Here is a 15,822-nt window from a genome sequence, read left to right on the forward strand (position 1 = left end):
TGCTTTTAATAGAAATGTATTATTCGCCCCTGTAGAACGGATCTGGAAAAATAAGTTTTTTCGCGAATAAATCAATAATACTTGATCTGGCGTTGCGGAACCAGAACGCCCTTCTTTGAGTATAGATCAATGGTATATATAGGATTTGGACATGTACAGTTGAACATTTGGACTTTTATTCAGCAATTAATGTGGGGGCATGTGATATATCAGCACTTACAAAATGGATTGGAAGAAAAAATAATCATAATTTTTCTACGAAACAAACAACTGATCTGGAGCTGCCCGCCATTTCCGTTACCTTCACGTCAGCCTACAAACAAGGTACATTACATAGCGCCTCAGCTGTGCAAGGGGCTGTCCACGGGATTCAGGATTCCAGAATAAATCTAACGGACTACGTAGCTTTGTTCTACCCCCTTTATTTGGGTCATTTTTGTGACATTTGGACTAGACATCGCGCAAGAGAAGGCGCGGCATTTTTCCCACAAGATTCACTTCTACTTTTCAGTATAGATACATGTATGTACAGTAGAAGCCGCTTAATTGCACGGCCTATTTGCCAGTGAATTTCGTGCAATTATCCGGCTAGTGCAATCGTGCGAAGATATCTAGCTGGACCGCACCGATTTGGGATTTCGGGATTCCGTGCAGTAAACAGAAGTGTGCGTTAATCCGCTGTGCCATTATCTGGCTTCTACTGTAAAGGTTTGGGATATATATTGGAGATCCTTTGTTCAGCAAGGTTGGGGCATACTGACGATAGTGATATATTAACCCTAACAAAATGGATTTGAAAAAAAAATTATCATAATTTTCTACGAAACAAACAACTGATCTGGCGCTGCCTGCCATTTTCGTTACGTCATCATCAGCGTCAGCCTACGAAAGGACAAGGTACATTACATAGCGCGTCAGCTGTGCACGGGGCTATCCACGGGAGGATTCTAGCATAAATCCGGCCGGACATCGCAGCTTTGTTTCCCCCTTCCGTGGATCATTTTTGCGGCATTTAGACATCGCCGCAAGACAATTAAGGGGAGGCATCGGCCAGCTGTACCAGCATGGGCAGCGCGTACAGCTGCGATAACGTGTTCCCCGGCGATGTGCTGGACGGGAGAGGCGCCGGAGCTCCGTGGTGAGTACCTGCTTCATCGCTTTACCCTCCACCAGACCTTCCTACGGGTACGGATATCGTAGAATTCAGCCTGGCGGTAGAAAAATCGGGAAATTGGTCATGACAGTCCCTCCATGATGAGGCCAATGCTTCCCCTCCTGCGCGGACGGCCAACTCCCTCTGGTAGCTTTTCATTCTCCCTATAATAATAGTCAGCGTAGTCAGGCTGGTAGAGACTCGTGCGTCATGGCGTTGGGGTGGAAAATACGACGTTGTTGTTGTACCATATGGTGCGGAGTATCACACACAAGATGGGTTCCAGGGGGATCACGAAAAAGCGAAGTGGTACAATGTGATCACTGTGTGGTTTAAGGAACATCCTCATTATGCTAATGTTCCTTCAATATCATTGAGATAAAAATGTTGACATCGATTTAAGGTCACTTAGGGAAGAGAAATGGAAGCCATCTTACTTGGATTTCGTCTACATTGAAAGAATACGGCGGGAGACTTATGACGTTGAACGCCCACGATTAAGAGGGAGTTGTATTCATAAGCCGAACAAACGTATCTTTCCAACGATATTTCTCTACAAACATCAGAGAAACAGTCCATAGTGAATGGACAGGGATTGTGGATATCTTTACATTGACCTGCCCTTGTTGGTGCTTGGGCAATCTCCTGTCAATGGGCGTTCTGTTCAGCTGACCTTCGCCCTTTTAATTGATTGCCAACCGGCTGAAATCACCGAGACCGGTTCAAATTTTCTTTCGAGTGCTACCATGATAACCATCTATATATAGTACACGCGTCGTGTAAGGCTTCTCTATAACATTCAATGGCGCGTACGCATAGACTAATTAACAACATCAGTTCGTGCGCATGGAGTTATATTACAGCATACCACTCGGGGTAATTATTCACGATCGAGGATGAACACGAGACATAAAACCGTACGAGAATGATTTTAATTATGAGTGAAGGTACGTAAATTGGAGTACGTATGATTAGAATTTGAAAACAGAAAAAGATACAATTTGCGATTGCACAAGAAAGATTGGGATACAACGACAAGAAAATAATTGCTTCAAGGGTTTTACCGGGCGACTGTTCCTTCTCCTTTCTATACATCGTCCTAAAACTGACAAAAATACCTTCATCAGAAAATAGCAAGCTGGTTGCTGGATAACATTATTCTCCAAGCAGAGGTTGGGTAGCGGGGATAGTAGTGACTGGAATTTTTAATGTGGAGCGAGCCAGGTAAATTCCAGATCACTAGTAGGCACTACTATCCCCGAGATCCAACCACTGCTTGGAGAATACAATTACATCAGCTAGATTGGCACATACATTTGTATACTTGTTTGGTGACCACTTCAACAGCAATCGTAGCATGGTGGTACTAGGTTACGGACGTATTTATAGCACTTGGTCCTGGGTCTGTGTGATTTTAATCAATTAACGGTGCATGTTCTAATTAAACCAGTGAGTGAAATGTGAAGGGTGCGCGCAGTAAACATAGATAAGATGTCAAATACATTTTACAGTATTAGGCCACAGCAAGTAAATTTTATGGATCATATTCTCTTCAGACTGCAAAAATAGTGAGCTAGGGCGAAAAAACAAGATGGGTACAAAAAACAGCAAGATGGCTAACTTTAGAAAATAGACGCTGTAACAAGAATTTAAGTGACAATGTCAATGATATCATAGCCAACGAGGCATTCATTCCTGTATTCAGGACATGTACTGGTGTGGTAAAAGTGACACTAGTGTGGTAGGCTGGCATCTTCCATATTTGTACCCCCTGGTCCTGGGTACCTCAAAAGTGTCACTTCTACAAGTACAATTATTAGGCTCCAGCACAACATATATTTGCGCATTTTGGTAATATCCAAGGAAGAAAGAAATTCTTTTTCTGAAATCAGGCGCAAATTGAGCGGATGTCCTGCTCCATAAACTTTACTTGCTGTGGCCTTATGTAGACAAAGGGGGTGGAGGTGGGGTGGTCTTTATGACTGAATGACCTTGAGTTGTAACCCGATGAAGAGACGTACGTTTAATTAAGTTCAAATTCTGCCAGCTCTTCTCTTTGGGTAGTCTCCAAGCAGACCCTACGGTGCCTTAGAGATAATATCAAAGCTGGCAAAGGAGTATAGCCGGCCAAAGGGAGATAGCCGGCCAAAGAGAGTCAAATGGGCACCTGGTACCGCTAAACTAAGTCCCTTGCAAGCTTTGATACTATTTCTAAGGCACCGTAGGGTCTGCTTGGAGACTACTCTTTGGGGGGCATTTCGCTGGTGTTTTTTTTCTCTTTCTTTCTTCTTCTGTCAGCAACCAATCAGAGCTCAGATTAGATATTAGCTGTTTAGTAAATATCTTGTCAGTAGACAATTAGAGCTTAGCTTAGATATTGGCGTTTCAGCAAATACATACATGTATGAGCTAGAAATTTGTTTTACCCCCACACGATACTATAGGGCGAGATGGTATAGTATATGGTCCAAAAACAAAGCAGATGCATGTCCTAAAATATTCGCATGAAATACTATAAGGCAAGGCTAATATTTTGTGCGAGTAGCTTGATAAAAGACTACGGGGAAAACATTCTGCATTATCGTGAAAATGTTGCCTTCCTAGTTAAGTTTCCTCTAGCTGGTGATCGGTGACCTCCATGAAAAATGGAGCTACAGCGCATGTCTGTCTCTGTGTGTGTTTCCAGACAATAAGATTGGATCTCGGGATGGATTACGATGATAAGTCAAAGATCACGGTCTATTTTGCTTCCCCGCTGTGGTTGACCTTGGTATTGCAGCAGAAAGTCCGGTTTTTCCATGTTTTGCCCTGGAAATGAAATGGTTTTGATTGTTTTGGTGTGTTAGATAACTTTTGATGTAAGGAAGAAGTGGTGTTCTGCGTAGTCAACGGCACAAGTTTAAGTGCCTTTAAATTATCTTTTATCTAATTTTTTTCAGAAGTAGGCTTAGCCATGCATGTACTTGCCTCTGTGTGAGTCTTTTTAATCAACGAAAAGCAGAAAATCCACCCTTTTCTGTAATGGACTGTGGGTTAAATACTTGAATCCTGTCAGACTACATATCCTGTCTGAATCTGAGATAAAACAGAGAACTATAAGATAAGAAAACGAGAACTTCGAAGAGGAAGAAGAAGAACGTGTGCCTTCGGTCATACATCATCACTCATACACGTAAAGATTTAACCAACGCCACAATTCAGTAGTAATGTCACGCTAGAGTTACTTCTCCATTCCTTTGTAATCCTGAAAACGTTTGTCACTACATACAGAGACACTTATATTAGGGTTGTTAGATAAATACTTATATTTAATAATTTATATATATTGATGGTAGCTTCCCGTTACAAGACAAAGGGTAGCCTGAAAAGCAAAGCCATCACGGATGTTTGAACGACTCACAACAGGAAAGAGAGAAACAAAAGCCAAATTACACTTCAAACAACAGAACTTCCCCTTTACTTGCACGGAGCACAGAGAAAATTTGAGGAAATATCTGCCTAACTACCGCTCTACAAGATCTTCTCCAACTTACACCGATAATCAACTTTCCAGGGAGGGAGGGAGGGAGGGAGGAAGGAATGTATGAATTAATAAATACAAAATGAATGAATGAATGAATGAATTGTGATTGAGTACATGAATGAATGAATTCCTGTTCTGTCTTCCATGCCCTGTTTGGAGGGTAGCCGGTAGGTGTACCGGCTGGTGCTTAATGAATGAGTGATTGATTGAGTGAGTGAGTAAGTGAGTGAGTGAGTGAGTGAGTGAGTACATGAATGAATGTCTGTTCTCCCCCACCCCAGGCCGTGTGTGGAGGGAACCAGTGATGTGTACAGCCTGGTGCTGGCTGATGAGCCGGAGGAGTTGATGGACCTCCTGGTGCAGTATGACGTGGATCTGGAGCACATGGTGGACATGAAGAAGGTGGAGAAAACCGTCCCTCTTCTCGTCATGTCTTCAGAGCAGTTCAGGGGGTAAGACTATACATCCTTTGACGTCTAATTACTTCACAACTATGGTCTCAGAGAGGAGCCATCCCTTAGGCCCCATTTCCAAGAGACGGAGAACACTGAACGACAGCACAGCGACCAAAGTTCCATTTGCGTGACCCTTTACTTCGCAATTGGAATATATATTAGGTAACAATGCAGGATGTAATTAAAGCATGGTTTAAAAAATGAAAATACCCACAAAACGTAAAACTAAGCTATATCTTTATCTGTGAAATTCGTCCGTCGTGAGCGATTTGTGAAAGCCATGTTGCATTTCTCTTTTCCTTCTGCGAGAGAAAGTACATGTCTGACTTAGCTTATCATTATAAAAATAGATTTATCAATTATAATTTGTCTGACATATTTGCTTTTTTGCCGAGAAAACAATATGGATATATAATATATATGCAAAACGCCCCTCAAAGGCGAACAAACGCACTAGTACACGTTTAATTAACGCCCTCTCCTCTCCAGTGGAGGCCTGATGAGCCCAGATGATCTGGCGTTGCTGCGGCAGTTTCTGCAGGGTGACTACACGCGGCTGTACCAGCGGGTAACATCCCTGCACGACACCAAGGAGGACGTGGTCTATATCTACGGCATGACGCCCCTACAGGTTTGTAAATAGTCTCCGGGTAGACATGTCAGCTGGATGAAAAGGAGAAGAATATTGGCCAAATAGGGACAAGTAAGTTACTATGGGTTTTCAGTTAGTCTTTTGCGGTCTATCCAGTCGGTCGGATCACCCCTTTGCCAATTAACTCCTATAAGATTATTTTTCCTTACTTGGCCAAAGTTCCCCTATTACTATTAGACCTATTAGGCCAGGCGGGAGTCTGGTAGAGACTACTCTCTAAAGCCTTATGCCCGTGAAGTTATGGCTTCTCTGACACATTTTTTTGGCGACGCCCCAGGGATGGAGCCCAAATTATGACAATTAATTTTCTACTTTTGTATATGACTTTCTGCAGTGTGTAAAGTTTGCCGCCCATTGTTGAATTCGGTGATAGAATTTTACTGGGATCATTGATTCTAGTAAAAGTAAATTTGAAAAAGGATGTTTTCTTCCTCAGGTCGCTTGTATGGTGGGGCACTTGGACTGTATTTCCGTGCTCCTGCGCTTCGGGGCGGACCCCGAGGCCAAGGCGACGAGATTCGGGGCGCTCCTGCGACCCCGGGACCGAGAACAGGTGGGGTGACGCAACAGTAAGCGCGTGCGTCTAGTGCCCCGCGAGAGAGCAATAAAAACAATGCTTTAAACCACTGAAAAGCCTTTCTTGGTGGGATTTTATTTTAAATTTGGGCATTTTTTGAGTGACTTCAGTAGGAAATACCATATACTCGTTGAATCAGTCGTACAAAATGGAATTTAACCGGTTGAGGAGTTTTGGCACCCCATGAGGTAGTGGTATAATCCCCATATAGCTGCTTTTAGCCAAAAGGACCTATCCAAGGGCTCTGATTAGGGGAGGGGGGTCTATCTAAAGACTAGTCGTATAGAAACGCCAAAGATAGTTACTCAAGCAACTGGATATGGTTTTGAAACGGTCAGACGTTTCGGATAGAATCCACTATCCTTCGTCAGTGACACTGAAGAGATCTGGAAGAAACAGGTCTTTTATACTCTAACTATGAATGAAGACAATTTCAGATGTCCAATAGGAAAGGTTGTAAGACAATTCAGACTGAAGACAATTTGGATTCCAAAGAAAACAAAGCTAAGCCAAAGTCAAGCTGAAGACAATTTGGATTTCAAAGGATATCAAGGCTAAGACACAGTTAATGCAAATGAGTCAATTAGCTCCTGTTGTTTTAGTTACAGGAGCTAAAAGTTTCTCTTCAGTGTCACTGACGAAGGATAGTGAATTCTATACGAAACGTCTGACCGTTTCAAAACCATATCCAGTTGCTTGAGTAACTATCTTTGGCGTATCTTATTACCTGGATGTCTAACCTACATCGACGTAGTCGTATAGAAATTCTTGCAAATGCATTTGACGAGACTGGACATAGTAGGCTATCATTCGAGGGTAAGTTTGTATAGCTTAAAGTTTTAATTCTTGAGATAATGACACATTTGTTTCCTCCACTTCCCCATAGGATTACATGTATTACTGGGGAAAATCTAACGTCAGTTCCCCTTTATCCATGTAGTACTTATATCAGTTGTTTTTACAACAGGGCATTCACATGTAGGGATATAAAGTGGACGGACTGTGGTTTCAAACCGCATTATTTTGAAAATGTTGCACCGTCCGTCGGCTTTGTTTCCATGAATGCTCTGTTTTTAAAATACAACGGATATAGGTTACCCCACGGATAAAGGTGAACTAGCGTTAACTATTTAGTCTTCCCAGGTGGGCACTGTGGTCCACCCGCTGTCCCCCACGCAGCTCTGCGCCGCACACGGGCACCAGGACTGTCTGGCGAGGCTGCTCGAGTCTCTGCCTGCTCAAAAAGATCCAGTCGCGACGACGGCGCTTTACGGAGCGTCGGTGGCGCACATAAGGTATGTAGAAAACGAAGTGCACTTTCCATAATCTCCCAGCAGATCCTTCGGTAGAATAAGATTGTATCAAAAGCTGCCTGAGGTGTAAAGCCGGCCTAGAAGTGTGTTAGGCTACTCCCTTTCGCCAGTTGTACTCTTTAGCCAGCTTTTACAAAAATCTTATGTCACTGGTACATCTGCCTGGAAATTACACTTTCTTCTAGAATTTTCAATCTACAAAGATAAACGCAATGCTTGTTAATGCTACTCTTGTAAAGCAGAAATATGCACACCCAATTAAGGAAGACTTTTTTTTTCAAATATCTAATGCCATCAGCAAACTACGATTTAATAGAAGAACTCCTGCAAGTTCGTCTTCACGTGTTTCAAGAAGAGTTTCAAGAGAGAAGGAGCATGATGAAATATAGATTTAAGTAGAACATAAGTAGAGTAGCTTACCTATCATTCTCCCTGCATGTATGCAACTTGCTGCATTTAGCCCCAAAAGGGCACGAATATGCACTTAACTTCATTGTCCATATTGAAGTTTTAGCTGTCTTTCAACACAATAAATTGCTCACCTCGAATTCAAGTTCGGTCGCACATCCGTCGACCTTCGTCAGGTGGTGATTCAACTGTGAGCTTGTGACCTATGTCGAATACGATTCTTTACTCGAGTCACGTGTCCCTATTTCACGTGCTCAGTGTCATTGAATCACCACTCCTGACGAAGGTCGACGGATGTGTGACCGAAATTTCAAGGTGAGCAATTTATTGTGTTGAAAGACAGCTAAAACTTCAATATGGACTATACTATACCTACATACTCTGCAAGCAGAGGTTAGGCTCCCGCGGTTTTTTTGACGTTTTTTATGTCGTTTTTATCGGACTTTCTATTTTGTACTATTTCTTGATGTCTCGCTGCCTAACATATCATCAATAAAGAGTACAATGTAGAAAACCCGATAAAAACGACTAACCTCAGCTTGGAGAGTATACCTACACAGATGAGCTTTCATGCTAAACTTCATTGTCATTGTCATTGTCATCAGCCGGACCCCTCCGCTCCATCTCGCCGCGGTTCTGGAGCGGCTGGACTGTCTCAAGATGCTCCTTTCGCGGGGGGTAGACCCTGAGGAGCGTGACGTCACGGACATGGTGGAGACATTTGGCAGAGGGCAGGTTGAAGACAGCGTCTGCCTGCAGGAAATTCTCCAGTACGCGTATGGGGGCTTGGACGCGGCGCTGGGTCTTCGGGGGATGACCGCTCTGCTCCACGCCTGCAAGACGGCAAACTCCGCCTGCCTGGAGGTCCTTCTACGGCACGGCTTGGACTGTAGTTCTCCGGCGCGCCGCCTGGAGTCCCCACTGCACCTTCTCGCCGCCAACGGCGTCAGGTACAAGAACAGGCACGGCGTCTCAGACCACTGTTTTGAAAACTGTCTCAGACTTCTCCTGAACCACGGGGCCCTCGTTAACTGTACCGACGACACGCGCGTCAACCTGATCGACAAACCCGTGACCAAAATGTTCAAAGAGGGGTTGCCGGAGCATTGCCTGTTGAACTGTATCCTCATGTACTTGGATGCTTCTACGTTCACACTCAGAAGAACCAAGGAGGTGCCTTCCTGGGTGAAGCCGTACCATTGGCACAACCTGGACGGGGCCTGTGAGGAAGATGGCGCGCCCGCGGATGCAGTACACACCCTTACCGCTAGGGTCACTGCTGAGATACCAAGGGACATGCTCTTCATGGGAATGCCAGACGACCGTGAGATGGGGATAGTTCCCAACTGCAACGGGGTTTACCTGAAATATGTCCTCTCACTTCCCAACGAGCCGCGGAAATTGGCGGACCTGTCCCGACTGGTCGTCAGAAGGTGCCTGGGTACGCGCGTGCAGAGGGACATCGGCAAACTCAAACTGCCTAAGGCGCTGGAGAGGTTCGTGCTTCTCTGGGACCTGAACTGCGACTAGTCGACAAGATCTAGAGACAGCTCAATTCCTAGAACATTTTCTCCTATTGCGTTTATGAAAGCTAAACATTCAGGCAAACAATATCTAAAGGGAATTCGGGGAAACCTCTTCAACTGGAGAAATATAGGACATTTACTTTCGAAAGTTTCGAGTAACGCTGAAAAAGGGTGAACTGATGGATGTCACTTCAAACGTCACATTTCCAAACTGGGGCCCGGCCGGACTGTTTGTGGAAACCAAAATTAGAAATGTATATGTAAAGAAGAGATATACACAAAATTGCCCATGACTGTTCTCTTTCAATACGTCTTGAGCAGTTTGGTGTCTTTCATATCATGCTTTTAGTTCCCGAAAGCTGTCTGGCCGGGCCCCGAGTTGGAAATCACGGTGACGTAGGCCTTAATCGGGTATCTCGGGTACCGAAGCTGCGTGTGCGGTATGTTTGCGGCTGCGTGTGCGGTACGTTTGCGGCGTCGATGCGGTCGAGCGATTTGACAGATCGACGAACTAATTTCAAAACGAATCTTTTTAGTTTTACGCTTTGTACGTTGTGATCATTATAAAGTCAAGGGTCACAGAAATTTAATCTAGAAGCAGCAACGCCGCCGACGTACCACAGTCCAGTGACTCGGATACATACATGTACCCCCTTCAGTGAGCAGTTGAGCTGGTCTCAATCATGATGTCTCAGACTTAGGAAGAAGATATGGTGTTCTTGTATGAAAAGTCTTTTGGATAAAGAGTCTTTTGGATGAAGAGTCTTATAGATTTTCATATGTCAAATGGTATTTTCAATCAATCGCAAGGAAATGATGTATTGTATTTGCTTTCCCCCTCTTTCTTTATGGATGCGTGTTCTTGCAGTGCAGTTTCTGTACGTTCTGCTAGAGGGCGCTTACTGTAGTTTGAGGGGATGAATTCTGCCATCCGTCTGTGAATTTCTTGGTCTTAAAATTATACGATGGTTTTCATGTCTCGTCTATGCTGTAAGGACAAAGCTTAAGTTTGAAATTTAGCTACAACCTCCATTTCTATTCTGTAGGTCACTTAGCTTTCTTCGTTTCATTGCCTGTCGTTATTCTTCTATCAGTACCATCCGAAAGTGTTTAAAGTGTACAATGGTGAATGAAGATATACATTAGCTGTATGTATGTTGTTTAAATCTTTGTCAAAAGACCTTTCGACTTGTTGGACGAAATCAAACAAGAGTCTTTTGACCCAAGATTCATTGCTCGTTTCTAATGTTTACATTGTATACTATGACGCAGAGGGTCTGACATCTCACCTTTATTATCTTTAAATGGCATAAATAAAGATAAACATAATATTATGATATAACACATTGTCCCTCTGTTCATTACATATGCGTAGATGCCCACACGGTCATATAGCAGTTACATGTACGCATTGGTTGCTATGTGTTAAAATGTTTTACCCTCGTGAACTTGTGGCGAAATCGTGACGCCGACACTTATGTACAATTCTGACATTACATCTTGTCTAAGTACGGATTTTAATAAACGACAGTTTACCTTTATTCGTAGGGTAACTTATATCCGTTGACTTATAAAAAAACTAGGGTATATAGGAATATCTAGGCAGCGGACGGTGGTTTCATACTGCAAAATTTTCAGGATATTGCAATCTGAAACCACTGCCCGTCGACTTGATGACCCTAAATACTTGTCATGATATTTAACTGACATTCATAATCAAGGATATACAAGGCCGATAAACACATAAGTCGACAGTTTCCCAACAACATGTTCCCTAAGAACGAAAAGATAAGCGGTTTAAAAAACATTTGAATCTTCTTACAACACACAAAAATAATCAAAATTCAGCTTGTTCAGAATTTACTGACTCGCCCTGGGGAATTCTCTGACGTAAGAAGACAGATTTCCCAGCAGTCCTGTCGGCACGTCGTACGACCGGATGTTGACCGGAGATGACGCAGGTGTGACGCAAGACTGCAGAGGCTGACGTACTCCGGGGCAGTCGCTTTCTGAGCATGCGTGCCGGTACAGTTCCTCCCACCGTTTGCTGACGCTCGTTTCCCGCTTCCATTTTGTTCTGTGGAGGTTTGAAAAGAAAAAGAAAATTGTGAAATATTTGAAAGGAAAAAGAAAATTGTGAAAACATTTATACAATTATGTAGAGGAAGTCCCATAGCTTTTTGAGGCTAGTGGGCAGTGGGTTGTTATCCGCCGTGTCTAGGGCACACTATTGGAAGGAGGAGCTCTTTCCTCTCTTTTCGCCGATTTTTACCTCCCCAACCGAAGTCAGGGACCCGTTTTTACGCCTGGGTGGAGTGAGGTCGTGCAAAGAGCATTTATCAAGGACACGAGATCGGTGGCATGTCAGGGGATTCGAAACAAGGACCTTTGTGTTCAGGGCCAAACACTCTAACCGTCACGAAAGCACGACACTACTTACGATTCTGTAAGTCAAATATATGTAATAATGCCCATCATTAGAGTGATATAATGAAGATCTAGCACTACATGAGCTGCATATTGGGCCAGAATCTTTCAAACATTGGCAAAAAAATAAAATGATAACAATTTAGGAGCACAGCAAACTCGTCAATCCATGTTAAGTTCATCTATAGATACCTTCTCCAGTGACAGGACATAGAAGAAAACATATCGCCTATCAAAATCCACTCTTCAGTCAACTTCAATTTAGTCTGTGTAACGTCGTGCATGTGATAGTCATCTGTTCTCGTACACAGGGAACTTGGAATGAACTCCGCCCCAAAAATGCAGACATCTGTGTTTCTTATCCGTCACCATTCCTTACATTTCTTGTTTCGTCGCAAATTTCTCAGTTCATTCATTGTCTTCTTCGTGTTTCTACGAAGTAAACTGAGCTGTTTGAGGCCCAATATATCATTCTCAGGACTACTATTGGTGTAGTTGTAGCCTTAGCCGAAAAGTATAATGAGAGCAAGGGGAATTGGCATTGTTACAGGCAGATCCCGAGCTCGACGTCGACGTTGTTTTGAACGAATGAAAATGTAGTCTTTTCTTTCAGTACCTCCCCGACCGAAGTCAGGTATCCATTTTTACACCTTGGTGAAATGAGGAAGGTCGTGTAAAGTGCCTTTCCCAAGGGCACAACGTCGGAAGCACGGCGAGTATCGAACTCCGGACCTCTAGCCGAACGCTCTACCAAATACGCCATACTCGACGCCACAATGGAATGGATTAGTGAATGACAAACGTTTAATACTAGCAGATACAAAGTTTAAGGAGGTTGCAGTTTTCTCACCTGCGGTTCTGGTACCACGTCTTGATCTGCGTCTCGGATAGACCGAGGGCCCTGGCGACCTCGGCCCGCTCGGAGACGCTCAGGTACTTCTGACAGCGGAACTTCCTCTCCAGGGCGCGGAGCTGGGACTGCAAAATCAGAAATGATATGTCAACGTTAAAAACAGACACTAACGATAGTACACCTTTATCCGCAGAGTAACCTATATCCGTTGTTTGTCAGGCACTTCTGACAGTGGAACTTCCTCTCCGGGGCCCGGAGCTGGGAACGGGAAAGTTAAAGACAGACACTAACGTTAGTTCACCTTTATACGCGCAGTAAACCTATATCCGTTGTTTGTCAGGTACTTCTGACAGCGGAACTTCCTCTCCAGGGCCCAGAGCTGGGATGGTGGTTTTAGATATTTTATAGGCATTGCAGTTTGAAACCGTCTCCCGTCGACTTGATATCCTTCAATAGCCTTTTTTTTTCAAACAACGGGTATAACTTACTCCGCGGATAAAGATGAATTAGGTTTACATATAGTCCTGATGGGATCGCTGTATACCGGAAAATTCCCATAGCAAGTACAATGAGCAGTAGAAATACTAGCCTCCTTATGGTACGGTCACCTTTCCAAACCGGGCCCGGTCGGACAGCTTTTGGGGAACGAAAAGCGTAATATGAAAGACAACAAAATAAATTTGGATATTCCTTGATAAGCACGTTTACTTTAAGTTTCCGCAAACATCCCGACCAGGCCCCGTTTTTACATGTAACCGTAGTATTAGCAGGCTTTTAGGAGTGTGGCAGTATGGGTTTCGGTAAGTCACGTACAATTCAATATTTTGATGAAAAAAACCTAAAATATTTTGGGAATATTGCAAGAATGACCTTTCACTGACTTGATATCCCTATAATATCCTGTTTCTAGAAACAACGGATATAGGGTACTCCACGAATAAAGGGGAACTATCGATCAGCTGTCTATGAGGTTTATTTCACGTACATGTATTAAGTATTTACCTGTGTGAAGACCGTCCTCCTGCGGCGCTGTTTGCGGGGTCTGGTCGGCAGGGTGGGCTTGAGGGCGGCGCTGAATGGCTCCGGGGGCCGTCGGTCCGGTCGGTGCAGGTGCAGCGGGTACTGCGAGCTCCAGCGGACGGGCAGGGTCACGCCTGGTGCCGGGGAGGCTTTCCTCTCTGTTCGTTTGAGGAAACAAATGTACAGAAATCAACATTCGATAAGAGAACTAGGTGAGAACATGCGGGTTGGGGAGTCCGTTCTCTTGAGCGGAGGGTGGGGGAGAGTAGAGATACAGAAACCGACGTCTTAAGTATAGAATTAAAAGTTAAACCTGGATGAAACAAAAATGTTATTGTTGCGGATTAGAAGTTACGCCAGAGACACGAGCGGGTAAGGATGTTCGCTATGGGCAATGCAAGGGGAATAGAATATAATAGAATAGAATGGAATAGAATAGAATAGAATGGCGTAAGTGAGGTTAGATCATATTTAGTATCAGATGTATAAAAGTTCTAGCTTACTTGTCTCTTATAGAGAGGAAACCAAAACATGTGGAATCTTACATAACGTATCAAAAAGTTAATATTTTGCTACCAGCTAAAAGAAGATCCTATGCAAAATTAGAGCCGAGTTTGACAGATAGTTCAACGAATTGTATAGATAAAAATAACATTTTTATTACTTTTTCTGTGTTGTCTTCTGAATCAAACTGTTACATCTTGCGTCATGTTTCAATTATGAAATCAAGGGTTACCCAAATCCGGCAGACTTCGGTCGCTCAGATACATTCATATTGACAGTAATGTAGTTAGAATATAGACGATCAAACATTTCTACTGGGTACCAAAACACAGTTCTTTAGATCGAGTCGGAAAGTTGCAGCTGGTAAGGTACATACAGAGTTCAGACTCTGATTCGGTCCGTAAACTACACTTTTACTGGCCGGGGTGAAAAGTTCAACCCAGCTCAGTTTGCCTCAAAGAACAAGAACAAGAACGTAAAGAACAAGAATAGCAGCATAAAGGTATTTCATACGACTTTGATACTGATAAAGTATTTCAGATTAAGACGAAGTTAAGGTCTACAACACGTCTTAAAAGCTTCAAAGTTGAAATGAGTCCTACCCCTGACCCCACCTTCTTCAGCTGGCCTGTCTCTATCTGGTTGCTCGTCTAAGATGTCTCTGATGAGAAAAGACTTCCGCGGTTTGTGTTCCACTGCCATGATACTGTCCTTCCAACAAACTTTCTCATCCGAACGTCCTCACGGAATGTTCTCAAGTCTTCGCCCGCCTCCTTCCGCGAGTCGGAAACGTCTTGTATCTGTTCCTTGGCGCGGGTTGTCTTACCGAAGGTACGTCTTCACCTGTCAGGCCCGGCTTTATTAGTGCCGAGACTGATGGCGAAGGAGCAAGAACGTGACAGCTCCTTTAAGTCTCCCGTCTTCGCAATCTATAAACTTAAGAACACGCACTCGCGCCAAGAGAGAACAGGGTTCACGGAATGAGATGTCGTCCCTGCGAGTGGCTAGCTCGTGCGGCCGACACGACTGACCGGGTCCTGTCCTTCACTGTTCTGCTCGTACCGCGACGCTCGGATGCTGCCAGTATCCCTTCCCTACTCACCGCCGCGGGCACGGCCTCATATCAAGTTATCGCTCACAAATTGCAGCATCAGATCGAATCAGGCCAGAGATTGCTGCGACGTAGATATTTTTCCTTTTTACTCCGAGAGTGTAGATAGCAAAGTTCGCATCCTCTGTAGAGTTAAACTGTCTTGTAGCTGACCGAGCTGAGTGAACGGAACATTTTGTGGTGTAGTACCAGAAGTTTCTCCAACACAAGTCCTACATGTGGGCCTAGTTAGCGGGCTCTAGATCTGTTCTCGGCGCAATTTACGACCGGGCCTGGGGGTTGTAATTAAGGCAGAATGGG

At 43.9% G+C, this 15,822-nt stretch overlaps 3 protein-coding genes across 3 annotated transcripts; 2 read left to right on the forward strand and 1 right to left on the reverse strand.

The window, feature by feature from the left end:
• Window positions 1-793: 793 nt before the first annotated feature.
• LOC118421061 lies at window positions 794-5,838 on the forward strand. The gene is made up of 3 exons (XM_035828225.1): window positions 794-1,138; window positions 4,958-5,128; window positions 5,621-5,838. Exons 1-3 carry the CDS (start codon window positions 1,065-1,067, stop codon window positions 5,772-5,774), a joined length of 399 nt encoding a protein of 132 aa, XP_035684118.1. The 5' UTR covers window positions 794-1,064; the 3' UTR covers window positions 5,775-5,838.
• Window positions 5,839-6,221: 383 nt separating this feature from the next.
• LOC118421925 (ankyrin repeat and SOCS box protein 16-like) lies at window positions 6,222-9,611 on the forward strand. Its single transcript, XM_035829428.1, has 3 exons — window positions 6,222-6,336; window positions 7,504-7,655; window positions 8,687-9,611. The coding sequence occupies exons 1-3, from the start codon at window positions 6,229-6,231 to the stop codon at window positions 9,609-9,611; spliced, it is 1,185 nt and encodes a 394-aa protein (XP_035685321.1). The 5' UTR covers window positions 6,222-6,228.
• Window positions 9,612-10,352: 741 nt separating this feature from the next.
• LOC118421041 (barH-like 1 homeobox protein) lies at window positions 10,353-15,613 on the reverse strand. The gene is made up of 4 exons (XM_035828188.1): window positions 15,026-15,613; window positions 13,890-14,065; window positions 12,885-13,012; window positions 10,353-11,684 (listed from the first exon to the last, which is right to left on the reverse strand). The coding sequence occupies exons 1-4, from the start codon at window positions 15,111-15,113 to the stop codon at window positions 11,468-11,470; spliced, it is 609 nt and encodes a 202-aa protein (XP_035684081.1). The 5' UTR covers window positions 15,114-15,613; the 3' UTR covers window positions 10,353-11,467.
• Window positions 15,614-15,822: the final 209 nt, after the last annotated feature.

This window comes from Branchiostoma floridae, chromosome 8 (assembly GCF_000003815.2).
Source record: "Branchiostoma floridae strain S238N-H82 chromosome 8, Bfl_VNyyK, whole genome shotgun sequence".
Classification (NCBI taxonomy): Eukaryota; Metazoa; Chordata; class Leptocardii; order Amphioxiformes; family Branchiostomatidae; genus Branchiostoma; species Branchiostoma floridae.